The sequence below is a fragment of the Rhyacophila brunnea genome, unplaced genomic scaffold, assembly GCF_057557595.1.
Source record: "Rhyacophila brunnea isolate RB1 unplaced genomic scaffold, BYU_Rbru_1.0 scaffold_17, whole genome shotgun sequence".
Taxonomy (NCBI): Eukaryota; Metazoa; Arthropoda; class Insecta; order Trichoptera; family Rhyacophilidae; genus Rhyacophila; species Rhyacophila brunnea.
Window position 1 is genome coordinate 29,384,824 of NW_028232827.1, and position 13,258 is coordinate 29,398,081.

General features: G+C 37.9%; 1 protein-coding gene across 2 annotated transcripts; it reads right to left on the reverse strand.

Annotated features, from left to right (window-relative positions):
* Positions 1 to 888: 888 nt before the first annotated feature.
* Positions 889 to 7,282, reverse strand: LOC147073914 (uncharacterized). 2 transcript variants are annotated; one of them, XM_085944454.1, is made up of 4 exons: positions 7,248 to 7,282; positions 6,741 to 7,048; positions 3,115 to 3,303; positions 889 to 1,217 (listed from the first exon to the last, which is right to left on the reverse strand). In XM_085944454.1, exons 2-4 carry the CDS (start codon positions 7,046 to 7,048, stop codon positions 1,079 to 1,081), a joined length of 636 nt encoding a protein of 211 aa, XP_085800580.1. In that variant the 5' UTR covers positions 7,248 to 7,282; the 3' UTR covers positions 889 to 1,078. The 2 variants fall into 2 exon arrangements, with proteins under 2 accessions (XP_085800580.1, XP_085800579.1); XM_085944453.1 differs by having other exon boundaries at positions 7,169 to 7,282.
* Between the last annotated feature and the right edge of the window lie 5,976 nt (positions 7,283 to 13,258).

Genomic DNA, 13,258 nt, shown 5'->3' on the forward strand with positions numbered 1-13,258 from the left:
ATAGAACAATTTCTCTGGGGCAGAAAAGGATACAATACAATTCCATGGCACTCTGATCTGCCAACTGTAGCCCAGGCATTAGATCAGCGATCTCAATTTTTCAGATATATCAAACACCAAATGTAGACTTGGAGAAAATGCCACGATGAATCTACAAAGCATATCGAGAAATTTACAATATCTAATTAAATCTATGCTAATTGGTGATATTAAGAATGAAAGTCCTGTAATGTCCGAATGTACAAAAAATTCATACCAAGTCCAATGATGCAACCATGAAGTTGCCATTGTTTAACGAAAGCAAAACACAGTGAACAAAATGTATCAAGAAATTTATATTATTTAAAGAAATCCGTAGGTGAATAATTCGCTCAATTCCTCATATTAAATTATGATGAAATAAGCCAATCGGTTTCAGCATTCATTAAACAAGCACCGCAAATTGTTGTACTGCGTTTTAAAATAATTAAATCTTTGAAAACAATTCGGATTGTAAAAAGATCCAGATATTCCGCACTCTCGCGATAAACATCAGCTGTCCTACAGGTTTAACTTTACTAAGGGTGTTCTCTAAGAGTTATTACGGCTTTACCTCCCTCCATTATGTGCGCGCCTACAGTCAGGCCATAAAGCCAACCCAAGTAAAACAAAGTGCCCGACTGACCTCAAATATTAAATGCGTGTTACATTTATGTAACAAACTTTAATGCATATTATTATGATACAGACATAACTACTGAAAATGACATATTATTTTTCAACTCGTGTTTTTCAGACTTATCTCCCTTTGTCACAAGACTTACATATCACAATAATTTTATTTTTCTTGGTGATTTCCATCTAGGTTTTATGGAGTAGGTAGTTCCTATGAAAGCTTAAAAAAACACATTGTCGCATTGCATAAATTATTTATTTTTTAAATCATTATTTACAAAATTGCTTTTCCCTATTAAAGCTATTGAAATTCTAGTACATGATCAACACATAAACTTGCCATCAATGTAGGGGAAACATTAGGTATTGATAAAATTACATTGTAGTTAAAACAAACAGCAGGTTCCCTTTGTAAGAAATATGTCTACCTCCTGTACCAGATTTGGACAGTCTTCATACGTTTAATTTTCTTCTGAAGCTGCAAAATTCCATAGAGTAAAGCTTCTGCGCTAGGTGGGCATCCCGGGACGTAAATATCTACAGGTACAATGCGATCACACCCTCTGAAAGAAAAATAATTTAATAAAAACATCATTTTTATAACATGAAAATTTTATATTGAAAATTACACATGAGGACCTTAAAAACTTCTACCAAGTTGAACAATGGTAAGAAAGGTAAGAATCAAACCTAAATATGAAACAATCTTTATTCTCTGATATTATATAGTGTGCATCTATTTTTCGGCAAAATGAAGCCGTGTTTCTTGCGTATAACGCACAGTAGAACCTCGATTTTATTATTATCAACTTTACTATGAAACGCTATACCATCGTGTTGCTTCTCAGTTTGGCTACCAAATTTAAACACAACGTAGTTAAGGCCGTACATCAGTTGAGGCACGGTCTAAAAAGATCGTTGCTAGGCGATGCGCGGATTGCGGGTCGCGGGTGCAAATGACGCCTGTCAAACGAAATATTATTTGTCATATAAACCCAACATACATCCATTTTATGTTCTGTTTATTGTTCTATTAGTAACAATAATAATATATTAATTGACATGTTTTCTTTTTAAAGTAAATGGGTAACGTTTTTAGTCATATTTACACGATTTTAGAATTAATTGGCCCGTCGCCATCACGAAGCAAAGTGACGTGTCTCTAGCTCGACGTTCTCTCACTGAATGCGAGCGAGTCCAAAATTTCGTCACACCTACAGTTGAAAATTATTTGCCGTTTCACTGATGCGTCACCTTAACAATATGTTCTACTAAAATAACTAAAAATAATTAACACTTACTCTATATTTAACACAAAAACAATAAATTTCAGCAATAGTGTTCGCAGTTTTTAAACGAATGTAATCAGTCTAATCCATTTTTACCGGCGATGTTTTGAAAAAAATTTAATTCGGCCGTAGAAATTCTATCTACGCATAGTGCGGAGATAATAAGCGTGCTGAATGCTTACTCATTCGCACTTATGGTTCGTTTTTATTCTTTAATATTTTCTTTGGTATCACCAGAATAATAATATTAATATTATCTAATAAAAATTATAGCTGACAAACGCAACTCATTCAATATTCTTTTAGAAAAATGAGTTTTTATTGTATTACATCTACTATTGTGGAAGTTGTAATTGAATGATATTGGGCGGCCCTTGTAGTACAGTGCATAAGGTACAGGCTTCTCACACCGGGGGGCTCTGAATTCGATTCCCAGTGAGGTCACAATACATATGAGGCAAATAATAAAATAAAGGATTTATGAAATAAGAACGGAATGATAAATATTTGTGAAAACTTAGCAACACAACATGTTTATCAAGTTCATCGTGAATATTTTCACACTAAAATGTGTTTAGAAAATATACACAGAATGTTTATTCAGAAGTTATGACGTTTACAAGAACCCGCGAATATATTCGTCCGTGGCCTGATGCGACATACATGCTTTGGCGAGTTAATTCGTCGACGCTGATAAAAAAGAAGTCCATAACCTATGAAGTGTAGATTTTAAAGTAAAATTGTGTTTATTAAATTTAGTTGGAAACATGAATAATTAATTTTTTTCTTAATAAAGTGAACAGTTTTAATAAATATTAAACTATAAATTCCATCAATAGATTTGACAAACTGAAAATTAAAAAAAAAATTTAAAGATATCTAAATCTAATTTATAGATAAGATTTTTTTTAAATCCAATATTTTTTACTTGTTTGTAAGAATTCCTATTTATTACACTGACTCTGTAGAAAACACATTTCATTCCAAAATTTTTCAATAGATGCCCTTGTAAAAGAAAACACGAATTTCTTGTGTTTCGTAGACAATAGAATGAAGTCCACAAATACTTTCATAATATATTTAAGGAACAGTTTTCTTCAATATTATTCCATTCTATTAATTCAGAAAGATATCTTGCAAGGAGAATAGTACGTAATGGAATACAACAAACCTGACAACAGAGTAGGAGTAATGATAATATCCACCGCCATTAGCGCAACTTCCCATAGAGATGACCCATCGTGGCTCCGGCATCTGGTCGTAAACTTTTCGTAAGGCGGGCGCCATTTTGTTTGTTAGTGTTCCAGCGACAATCATTACATCGGACTGACGAGGTGACGCACGGAATACAACACCAAATCTGTAATAAAAGTGGAATATAGAGAAACTATTTATTAATTGGAATGCGTTATACATTTATACAAAATATATCCCGTGTGCTAAAGGAAAAGGGAAACAACTCTAAAATCATAACTTTTTGGGAGAAACAAAAGAAGATTGAGTTTTAGACAGCTCAATATGGGAACTTCTAATTCAGAGAGACTAAAATGACTCGTCTTTTATCTCATTATGGTAAATTTGGCGTACCTAACCATTTTTTTAATTTTTAAAACTTATTTCCCCTTTTCTTACACACATAGATGTATCTATATAAAAATTAATATTCTCTGCAATGACAGCATTGAATTGCAGTTGCCTTGCTGTTGATGTCTTGCTTTTATTAATCACTTGTACGTCTATATTCTTTGTAATGAAGGTTAACTGTATAAAAAAATCTTATAATCTTCTGACCACACATGATGACCACGTGTTACAGCAACTTTTCTCCCTCAGAATCGTCGCATTCAACCATCCCATGTCTGTTTACCTTTCCACCGTAACGATCGTAGGAGCCATACGGTCAAATGTGCGTTGCATGGTACACAGAGAGGGAAACTTTGCTGACGCGTGGTCGTCATGAGCGGACAGCTTAACTCATGGAACTTTTTATCTAAATTGATCCGGGCAAATAAATTTTAAAAAATAGTAAATAAAGTTAATAATTAATATGTATAATTGAATAATTTAAAAATAATTGATTTTGATCATAAAAAAACCTTAAGTTGCTAGTACTAATTTCTCAATAAAAACTATTTTTACGAAATACCTGTCTTAATTTTTACAATATTTTGTATTTATGCACTATAATCCGCCGTTTTCACTAATTCGACACTTGTCTGGTTTTTGGGGTGGTGGATTACTGAGAGAGTACTGTACATATTATATTGATTTTAATTACAATTTTTGAAACATCACACTTCATTTAAAAATCTGAAATCGTCGAAGAAATAGAATAAAACATAAAACACAGTGCACTATTTACCTTATCAAACACCGATAACACCACTGAATCCTACGCTTACATTCCAGTGTATTCCATCTAATTCATATCGTAAATGGTACGTTTACATTTGACACTAATATCGTCATATTTATGTATGACACCATATTTACTTAGTGCAAACAGTAATTATATTTGTATCAGCCATTTATTTTGCGTGTGTCGACACTCACCTGTCACTTATTCCAACTACTTATATATGTTACACCGAATGTGCGAAATTAACTATTACATGAAATGGGCAAAATGTTGGCTAATTCATGTAATAGTCAAGCCTGTTGCCTTATTCATGAATTAGGTAAATTTTCTGCTGAGTACATGAATTCGCCAGGGTATGGAATTCTTAAACTGTCAACATGACAGAAGAAAAAGTAAATTTAATACGGATGGTTTTATTAGTTATAGTTGGACATAATATAATATTATTATTATTAGGTTAGGTTAGGTTAGGTTTTGTAATTCTGAATTAAATTATTCAACTGAATGTCCATTTTGAGGTTAGCTATCAAGTGTCAACAAACTATCACAAACATTCAATCGACCATTGCACGTTTGATACCCAAGCACGAATCAAATCGCGAAAATACTTTTCAATAAAATTCTTCCGTTATCATATTATAGTTCTAGATTTTTTTGCGCATAGTAAATGGATATGAACGTCATTGTAGGACGACAGACACATTTGTTTAGTTTGGTTAGTTGCAGAAAACACCACCGGAGCGCGATCATCTATTTTGACCATAGATAATATATGTACCACCGTAGCGCTACTATCTAATTTGTTCAATACATGAACTAGGCAGAAAAATTACTGCCGAATTCACGCACTCTTCAGATATTTTGTCTAATTCATGAATAAGGCAACGGGCTTGCATTTTTCATGATTTTGGCAAAATTTTGCCCATTTCATGTAATATTCAATTTCGCACATTCGGCGTAACATATACGCAAATATAAACACCGCGTATACGACAAGTCCGAACTTGCAGCGATATATCACCGAAGTTGAGCTGCCGTCTACTTTTATGTCAAGCATCTGATACATTATTCGTAGTTTGACAGCTGGTGAAGTTGATATTATTTCGGAAACAGAATGCAATCAATTATTATCCATGATGAGTAATAAAAAGAAGTGGTTAAAGGTTAATTGACGAATTAATTGATCGATATTATTTAATATTATTAGACTTCACGGTAAAAGTGCACTATTCGGAACGGCCCTCAAAAATCAACTTTTTTTTAAAGTAACTGCTATAAACACCAGATATATGGATAGAATGACATTTTGGCGCTTTATAAATATACTCAATTCATAAGGAATAAGCGTCAATTTCACGTAGAAATATAGTTTCTCCAAGTGGACTTATCAAAATGATTGATTTTTGAGGGCCGTTCCAAATAGTGCACTTTCATCGACTTCACATTTAAAGTTAATTTAAGTTGGTAGGTAGGTATGTAAAACTATCGATTTCAAAAACTATACCTAATTTATTAGTTTTTTTAATTCTATATGTAGTAAGTACCTACCTATAATATTTTACATTGGCAAGATAACTCTCCTTGAGAACTGACAAAATATTCCCAAAATTCTTCTCGTACATCTTTTGCATCCAAGGAATAATTCATTATTACTCCCTTGCTGTTCTAGCAACTTCCATTTTCTATTTCACCTGTTTCAACGTTCTCTTTATCAAAAAATATTGATAAGAGAATACAACTGACATAACGTTTTTGATAAGTATCCAAATAAGTGTCCGAATAAGTTACAATGCCATATGTAAACACCGCATATATTTATTCCAAATGTCGCCATTGAATAAAGTCTAGAGACTTTATTTCAACTAGAAGTATACGAGAATTTTATGTCAGATCCATGCAGGTGTAAACAGTAAGTGAAATTTTATGTCAGACACATAAAATAAGTATAACGGTATAAGTGTCAGATGTAAACGTACCATAACGCTACTTGAGAATACCCACTTTAAATAGATAATGACCTAGGTATATAGGTATTACGTTTCAGTTGTAATTCATTATGAATAGTAAAAAAAAATGAAATGATCAAATATGTCATTTTCCCTGGTATTATTCAATTATATCAGAATTCTCTTAATTTCGCTCATTGTCTATGGTTGCCTATACTGTTGTAGTTTCTTATTCTCCTGTTAAAGATACTGTTTCACAAACTTATTTGTAGAGCGGACATAATTAAAACTGTAATAAAGGACGCCATACCGAATACACCATTCTACTTGCAGATTCGGTTTGTTTGCGAGTACACTGTATCGACTGTGGCTCCCCCATCAATTCTACAGATAAGTTTATGCCACAGCAAGGTTGATTATTATGACAAATGGACACTCGGTGTATAAAAATGCCCACGTTGTCAGTTGACCATAACAAAATATATTAAAAACCTGTCCATGTCGTATCTCGGTGCAGCGATGTGCATCATCTCTACAGCGCAGCACGCGAGACCGAAAGTCATGGGCCACAGCGAGCCCTTGCGGCCCCAATTCAATATATCATCCAATCTGGCGACCACGTATTCACCCATGTTGCTCGTCTTCTGGAAGGGCGAATATTTTCGAACATCACCCTGAGCCGGAGCGGGCAGGTGGGTGTTTCGGATCTGAATGGCCATCGGACCGAACACTCCCTTCATGGTTCCCGAAGTCATCGCTTCGAGGCTATTGCCCAAGGCGGCGGCAGCAGTACGCAGCATCTAATAAAAGCAAATGACGTACAGTTGATTGTCATAATAGGTTATGTTAGTCAAAATTTGAGAATAAATAAGCTTATGCGCGAGATGCCAAATTAAAAGTGCCAAATATTGGGATGTCACCTTGGTGGTCTTTCTTTTTCTATTCGATCAATATTATAAATAATGCACTATTGATATTTTAAATATTTATGTAACCAACTTTGATGGCTAGTTCAGCAATCGCCCATAAACAATAGAATATAACAAGTGACAGCTGCTCAGTGTTGCCATATTTTAAAAGTGGAATTATAGTACAGAGCCTCCAAAATTATAGTATTTGGAGATAAAATATAGTACGCGTTGTCATCTGTTGAAAATGAAAATTTTCCCAATTTTTCATAGTCGGCTCGTTTTTATTAGGAAAAAAAATTCGTCGCGGGCCGCAGGTTCCCGATTTTTCGTGGTCAGCTTGTTTTTTTTGGGAAAAATATTTCGCCGCGGGCCGCAGATTTCCAAATTTTCGAAGACCACTCGATTGCGAAATGGCAAATGCAGAATTATAGTACTTTTATATAAAATTATAGTACGATTTTCAAAATTATAGTATTTTGGGCGTACTATACCTATTTTATATCGTACATAGTACGCGGACCAAAATTATAGTACAGATACTATAATTATAGTACGGTTGGCAACACTGCAGCTGCTACTGCTCAGTGTTGCCATCTTTTCAAAGTAGAATTATAATACAGAGCCACCAAAATTATAGTATTTGTGGTAAAAATAAAGTACGCGTTATCATCGGTTGAAAATGTATAGGTTTTTTGTTTCTCAGAAAAAAAATAATGGAGAATTTGAGAAACTCCGAGACCCTTTTTTATTTATGTACCTTTTTCACCTATCTAATTCAAGAAATTTCATTTAAACCAGTCAAGGGATTTTTTTACGTTTTTCGAACGTTTTTAAGCAATTGTGAAATATTGCCATTATTTATCAAAGTAATCAACAAATTATCCACACTACCTACCGACATGACATAATAACCTTCATACTGAGTGTACAAAATAAACGGAATAATGAAAGGAGTCTTACCTACCATTAAAACTCTTATTATTCTTGTTGACTCTGAAGTCCCTTGAGATGTTGATCGTATTTTTTGCCTTGTGTTATTCTGTGCTGGCCTCTTTTTACCCCCTTTTCTTCTCGATTATTTATCTCTCTGGTTGCACATCTTGTTTAGCAGGCTGGCAGGACTGACGCTTCTATCGTAGCGTCCTTTGTCTTTGGTTATTCAATTTGATATGTCTCGAGGAAACCAGGTAGGTGTTCTCTGGACTTCAGAGTCAACCAGAATAATAAGAGTTTTAATGGTAGGTAAAACTCCTTTCATTATTCGCTATTGACTCTGAAGTCCCTTGAGATATCTGTTTGTTATCACCTGGTAAAACAAGATAGATCCTGCAAGATAGGGTGGATGAACCTAACATGAGAATTAGGTATAACATCTCCTTGCTTTTAGGCTCAGTGCACCGGGTTGAACAGAGAGGTCAACATATTTTGTTCCCCCGCTGTAGAAGTCTGTGTGTCTATCGGTATCTGGTAAAATGTTGTAAAAGTAGCTTCTTGGCGCCAATTACCTCTCTGCAGGATGTCATCTATGGGGTTATTCTCTAACCAATTTAGAGAGGCGACTGCTGATCGAATACTGCCTGGTGATTCCTGTACCCCTGCATCAGCGAGTACTGACTTCACCCAATTTCCGATGACTGCTCGAGTCGCAGGTTTTGGGGGGCCTCTTGACGAAATAAATAATGCCGGAATATTACCACCCTCTTCTCTTCTCTCATTGGAAATGCAGATAAGTTTTCGTAGCCAAAATACTGTATCGATGTTTTGGCAACTGGAAGCGCTTAATTTCCATCCAGATTGGCGGTGCCTTGATGTGTCTGTCTTGGAGCCAAGCACTGGCCATAGAATTATATGGTCGCCATCATCGACTAGGCCATTATCCGCTACATTGAGTAGGGTAAGGTCATGAACCCGTCGTCCCGATGCGAATAATAATAATATAGCTGTTCTGCGTGAAACTTCATATAGGTTGTATACTAGTGGTGTTGTTTTCTTGAGGTAGTCCACGACAGGGCTCTAAATGGACCGGAACGCACCGGAGCGCCGTTCCGGTTCGTATAATCACCAAAATTATCGCTCCGTCTCGTGGACATATTAATTTGACAGTGCGCTAGATTTGCCATTTAACGTAAAAATCTAAAAGTTTTGTCCACACTGGTAACCTCATTAAATTTCACGATAATTATCAAAATTTGTTTACCAAAAATTATTTTAATCGAAATTTAATGAGGTTTGCCGTGAGATATCCCGAGTTCCGGTCTAGCTCAGAACTGTGTCGAACTCAGGATTCACAAAAATTAATTAAACAGATTTGGGTTAAATGAAAAGTCTTTGTCTTTTTTTTGGTTATAAGCACGTGGCTTTATATTTTCAGTGATTTTTCTTTGCTACACACTTATATGCTAATAATTAAAACAATAGTTTATTTTTTAGCAAGGAGTATACAAATTCAACTTGCGTCCGCTCGCTTTTAAAAAAAGAAAAAAAATCTCACTTGACAATTGAGTAAGTGGTACAGTCGCTACAAAAGGAACTTTCATACTCACTCTCTTCCACTCTTACATCTTTCACACCCATCTCTTTCAAACTCATAAAACAAGATCTTATATAGATTTACAAACTATTCCTATTACTAAATTAATTACAATTTTAATGGTATAAATCTTAATATTACACTTAAAGCTATTTGTTTAAAATTTATATACAGGTACATATTATAATGAGCATTCTAAATCTTACATATTCCTTTTTATCCAGATAACCAAGTGATACGTCATAAGCCTTTCATATTTTGTTAATTGACTATGTGACCTTAAGCTTCACGCTTAGGCCTACAAAACTTTATTCCGGCTCCCCATTGAAGACGGGAAGTCCAGGAGTATGTCAGCCAGCAACTTGTTGCCAATGTCGACACGGCATAGCACACTTATTTTTAAAAAATACACAAGCAATTAGATAACTATGTTAACATTTTAATAAAATATTGAGCGCTCCGGTTCGTAAAATATTCCATTTCGAGCGCTGGTCCACGATTATTCTTGGATCCCAAATCGGTGGTTTTGTAGGTTTAGTCTTGCGGGTGGATATGGCTTTTAACATACTACATAACTACTATGTTACTGCTGATGTCTTTACTTATCATAGGTTTGCAAAAGGTAGATATGGCTGACTTATGTACAAGAATAGTGTTATATGAAAGACCTTCCTTATTGTATAAGTGACCCAGGTATCTAGCCACTTCAATCGGCTCAGGGGTATTATAGCTTATCGTGTTAGCCATGCACCATGTCTTCCATTTGTCCCATGCAGGTCTATGTCTTCAAAGTGGATGGTCGCCAGCCGGAAGTGAGAAGTGATCTGTCCTCTACCGACCAGCTAGAAACTAACTCTGCCCACCCAAAATTATCCATAACTGGAGTGATAGGTCCCGGACTTGTGGAGATGGATGGTTTGTCACCGTATCCACTAGAAATGACTCCAAGTGCGGGATCGGGTAGGGGGGTTCCAGTGATCTCTGCTGCTCTGCACTAGTAAATATTTTCCCCTTGCCATGTTCAGGTGTGCCAATACTTGTGGAATTAGATTCGGTGGCGGGAATATCCAGGCTAGTTTGAAGTCCCACTGTCGACTGAAAGCATCGTGGAACAGTGCAAGGGCATCGTTCGGATTTCGTGAGACATACGTTGCGACAACATGGGCTGTGTCAGACGCGAACAGGTCTACGTATGGAAGTCCCCATCTTTGAAATAGGGGAGTTGTAGCCGCCATAACTAGGTGCACATTCTGGGATAATTTTGCTGCGTGAGAGATGGTCTGCCACGCAGTTGTATTTTCCTGGAAGGTATTGTGCAGTCAATGATATACTGGCCTGGTTGGCGATTTCCAGGATCTGTCGGCAAAGACTTAGTAGGGTTGCGGACTTTGTGCCCCCTTCGTTGTTGATGTAGGCCACCTCTGTTTTGTTGTCGGTTTGTAGGAGTAATTCTGATCCCCTGAGCGTTTGCTCTCGGAGTTGTATGGCTGAGAGTACTGCATACAGCTCTTTTCGGTTGGAGTGCCACGTGGATTGGCGTTTTGTCCATGTACCTGATAGGTGGTACTCGTCTAACTGCGCTCCCCAGCCTGAATCAGCTGCGTCTGTGGTGAGAAAGTGATTGTAGGTTGCCCTGTCAATCTTTTTCCTGAGGAGCCCACCGCTCGAATCTACCACATGATGTTTTCTCGAGCTTGTGGTGGAATCGTGTTGTTTTGTGAGGGCGGCTCCTTGATAATTGAGCGCTCGTACGTTGTAGACGTCGGCAATGCAACCTCCCCTGTAGAGTGACGAAGGTTGCAAAGTTGAGTCGCCCGAGGAGGCGTTGGGCCTGCCTGAGCGACCAACTGTCTTTTTGGATCTGCAATTGCAGGTGGTGACGAAGTGATGTGCACCTCTCTCTTGATAGATATTTCCGATTGTTGTGAGTATCCCACGTGATACCCAAGAACTCCCGCTGTTGGCTTGGAATCGGACAAGATTTTTTCTTGTTGATTATCCAGCCTAGTGCCTGCATGTAATCTATCATATAAGTCAGTTGCGACAGAAGAATCTCTCTGGACTGATTTGCCATCAGAAAGTCGTCTAAGTAAGTGACTATTCTCATATCTTTTCCCCGGAGGTGTTCGGCCACCCAGTTTGATAATGAGGCAAACAATCTTGGTGCTGCTGACAGTCCGAACGGAAGGCACGTGAATTGAAGGAGTTCTCCTTGGTAAACTAGCCGAAGAAATCGGCGATGATGTATAGCTATAGGTACATGTAGGTACGCTTGGCATAGGTCTATTTTTACTAACCAGTCTTCCCTTTGCAGTAATGTTGGGACCTTGAAATGGTGGAACAGTTTGAACGGCCTTGGTTGTAGGAAACCGTTTAGGCGTTTTAGGTTGAAGACGGGTCGTTGACTGCCGTCTTGCTTCCTTACTAGGAACAGGGTTGAGAGGAAGCTCGGAGATGGTTCTGCCGATTCCAATACTCCCGATTTCCTCAGTTCCGCGATTTGTGAAGTGATCTCCGGCGATTGTCGCGATTGGAAATCCTTCTGGAATTGTACGGAAGGCATTATTAGAGGGGGTTTCTTTATAAACGGAATACGGGTTCCTGTTATTATTTTTAATAATGGTGGTGGTGCACCCTTGGCCTGCCAGATTTCCTGGAAATGCTGGAGGCGTCCCCCTTTGAACGTGGTGAGGGAGACCCGGTCACCTGCGTCTAGGGTAAGTACCCCTCGCACCACCTCGGTTATCTCTGGGAAAACCTCGGTTGGATGGGCGTGGGCCTCTTGGCAAGCCACCCCTAACCTGGTCTGGTATCCTTCTCGTGTATCCCTGCCTCCGAAAGGTGTCCTTGTGTCCACCTGACGAAGTGCTAGGTTGACTCTCCCTGCCCTGGTCAACCACTTTGGTGGTCTGATCGAAGACCTTCTCACGACCCCCACCTCTTTCTAGGAACACCGCCAGTTTATCTTTATTGAAGATATGTTCGGCGCTAGGTGGGATTTTATTAAGAACCTCTCGCGTGAAGGTGTCTTTATAACGGAGACGATTTTCTTTCGCCTCGTCTGAACCAACTCTGCCCGTTTTCCACAAAGGATTCGGCTGACGTCCTCAGACACTTTGTTGAGTGCTGAAGAGGTCCCGAACTCCTTTACGACCATCTCAAAAAAAGCCATACCGATGGTGTGGTCGCTGACAGAGTCGACCACTCGCTGTAACGCGTCCCGAATACACACCTTTTGAGCGAGCATCGCATTTTGGAGGCCGGCGATCGTACGCTCCATTAGATGTATCGTTTGCGATGAACGATCGTAGGGGCGTAACTCATTGTTGAGTCCCAACTCAACAAAAGACGGGGCCGCCAAATATTGTTTTTGGGTTTCAGCGTAGCGAACCCCCGCCTAATTATCTGTGTCGAAAAGTTGGAGTCTGGTAAGTTCCGCTACACGAGCTTTGTCTGGGGTCGGAAAATCAGGCTCCTGTACCACGACACTAAATACAGGCAACGGAATCCTGTTGGGTTTTTCCGCTGTTTCAGGCCGTAAAAAACTTACCGGAGAGTCGATGTTTACC

Coding starts and splice junctions, on each gene's coding strand:
- LOC147073914 (XM_085944454.1), bottom strand. CDS start 7,048: ATGCTGCGTACTGCTGCCGCCGCCTTGGGCAATAGCCTCGAAGCGATG. Junction 3,304..6,740: donor CCGAGATACGACATGGACAG/GTTTTTAATATA, acceptor CTTTTATTACAG/ATTTGGTGTTGTATTCCGTG. Junction 1,218..3,114: donor TACTCCTACTCTGTTGTCAG/GTTTGTTGTATT, acceptor TTTTTCTTTCAG/AGGGTGTGATCGCATTGTAC.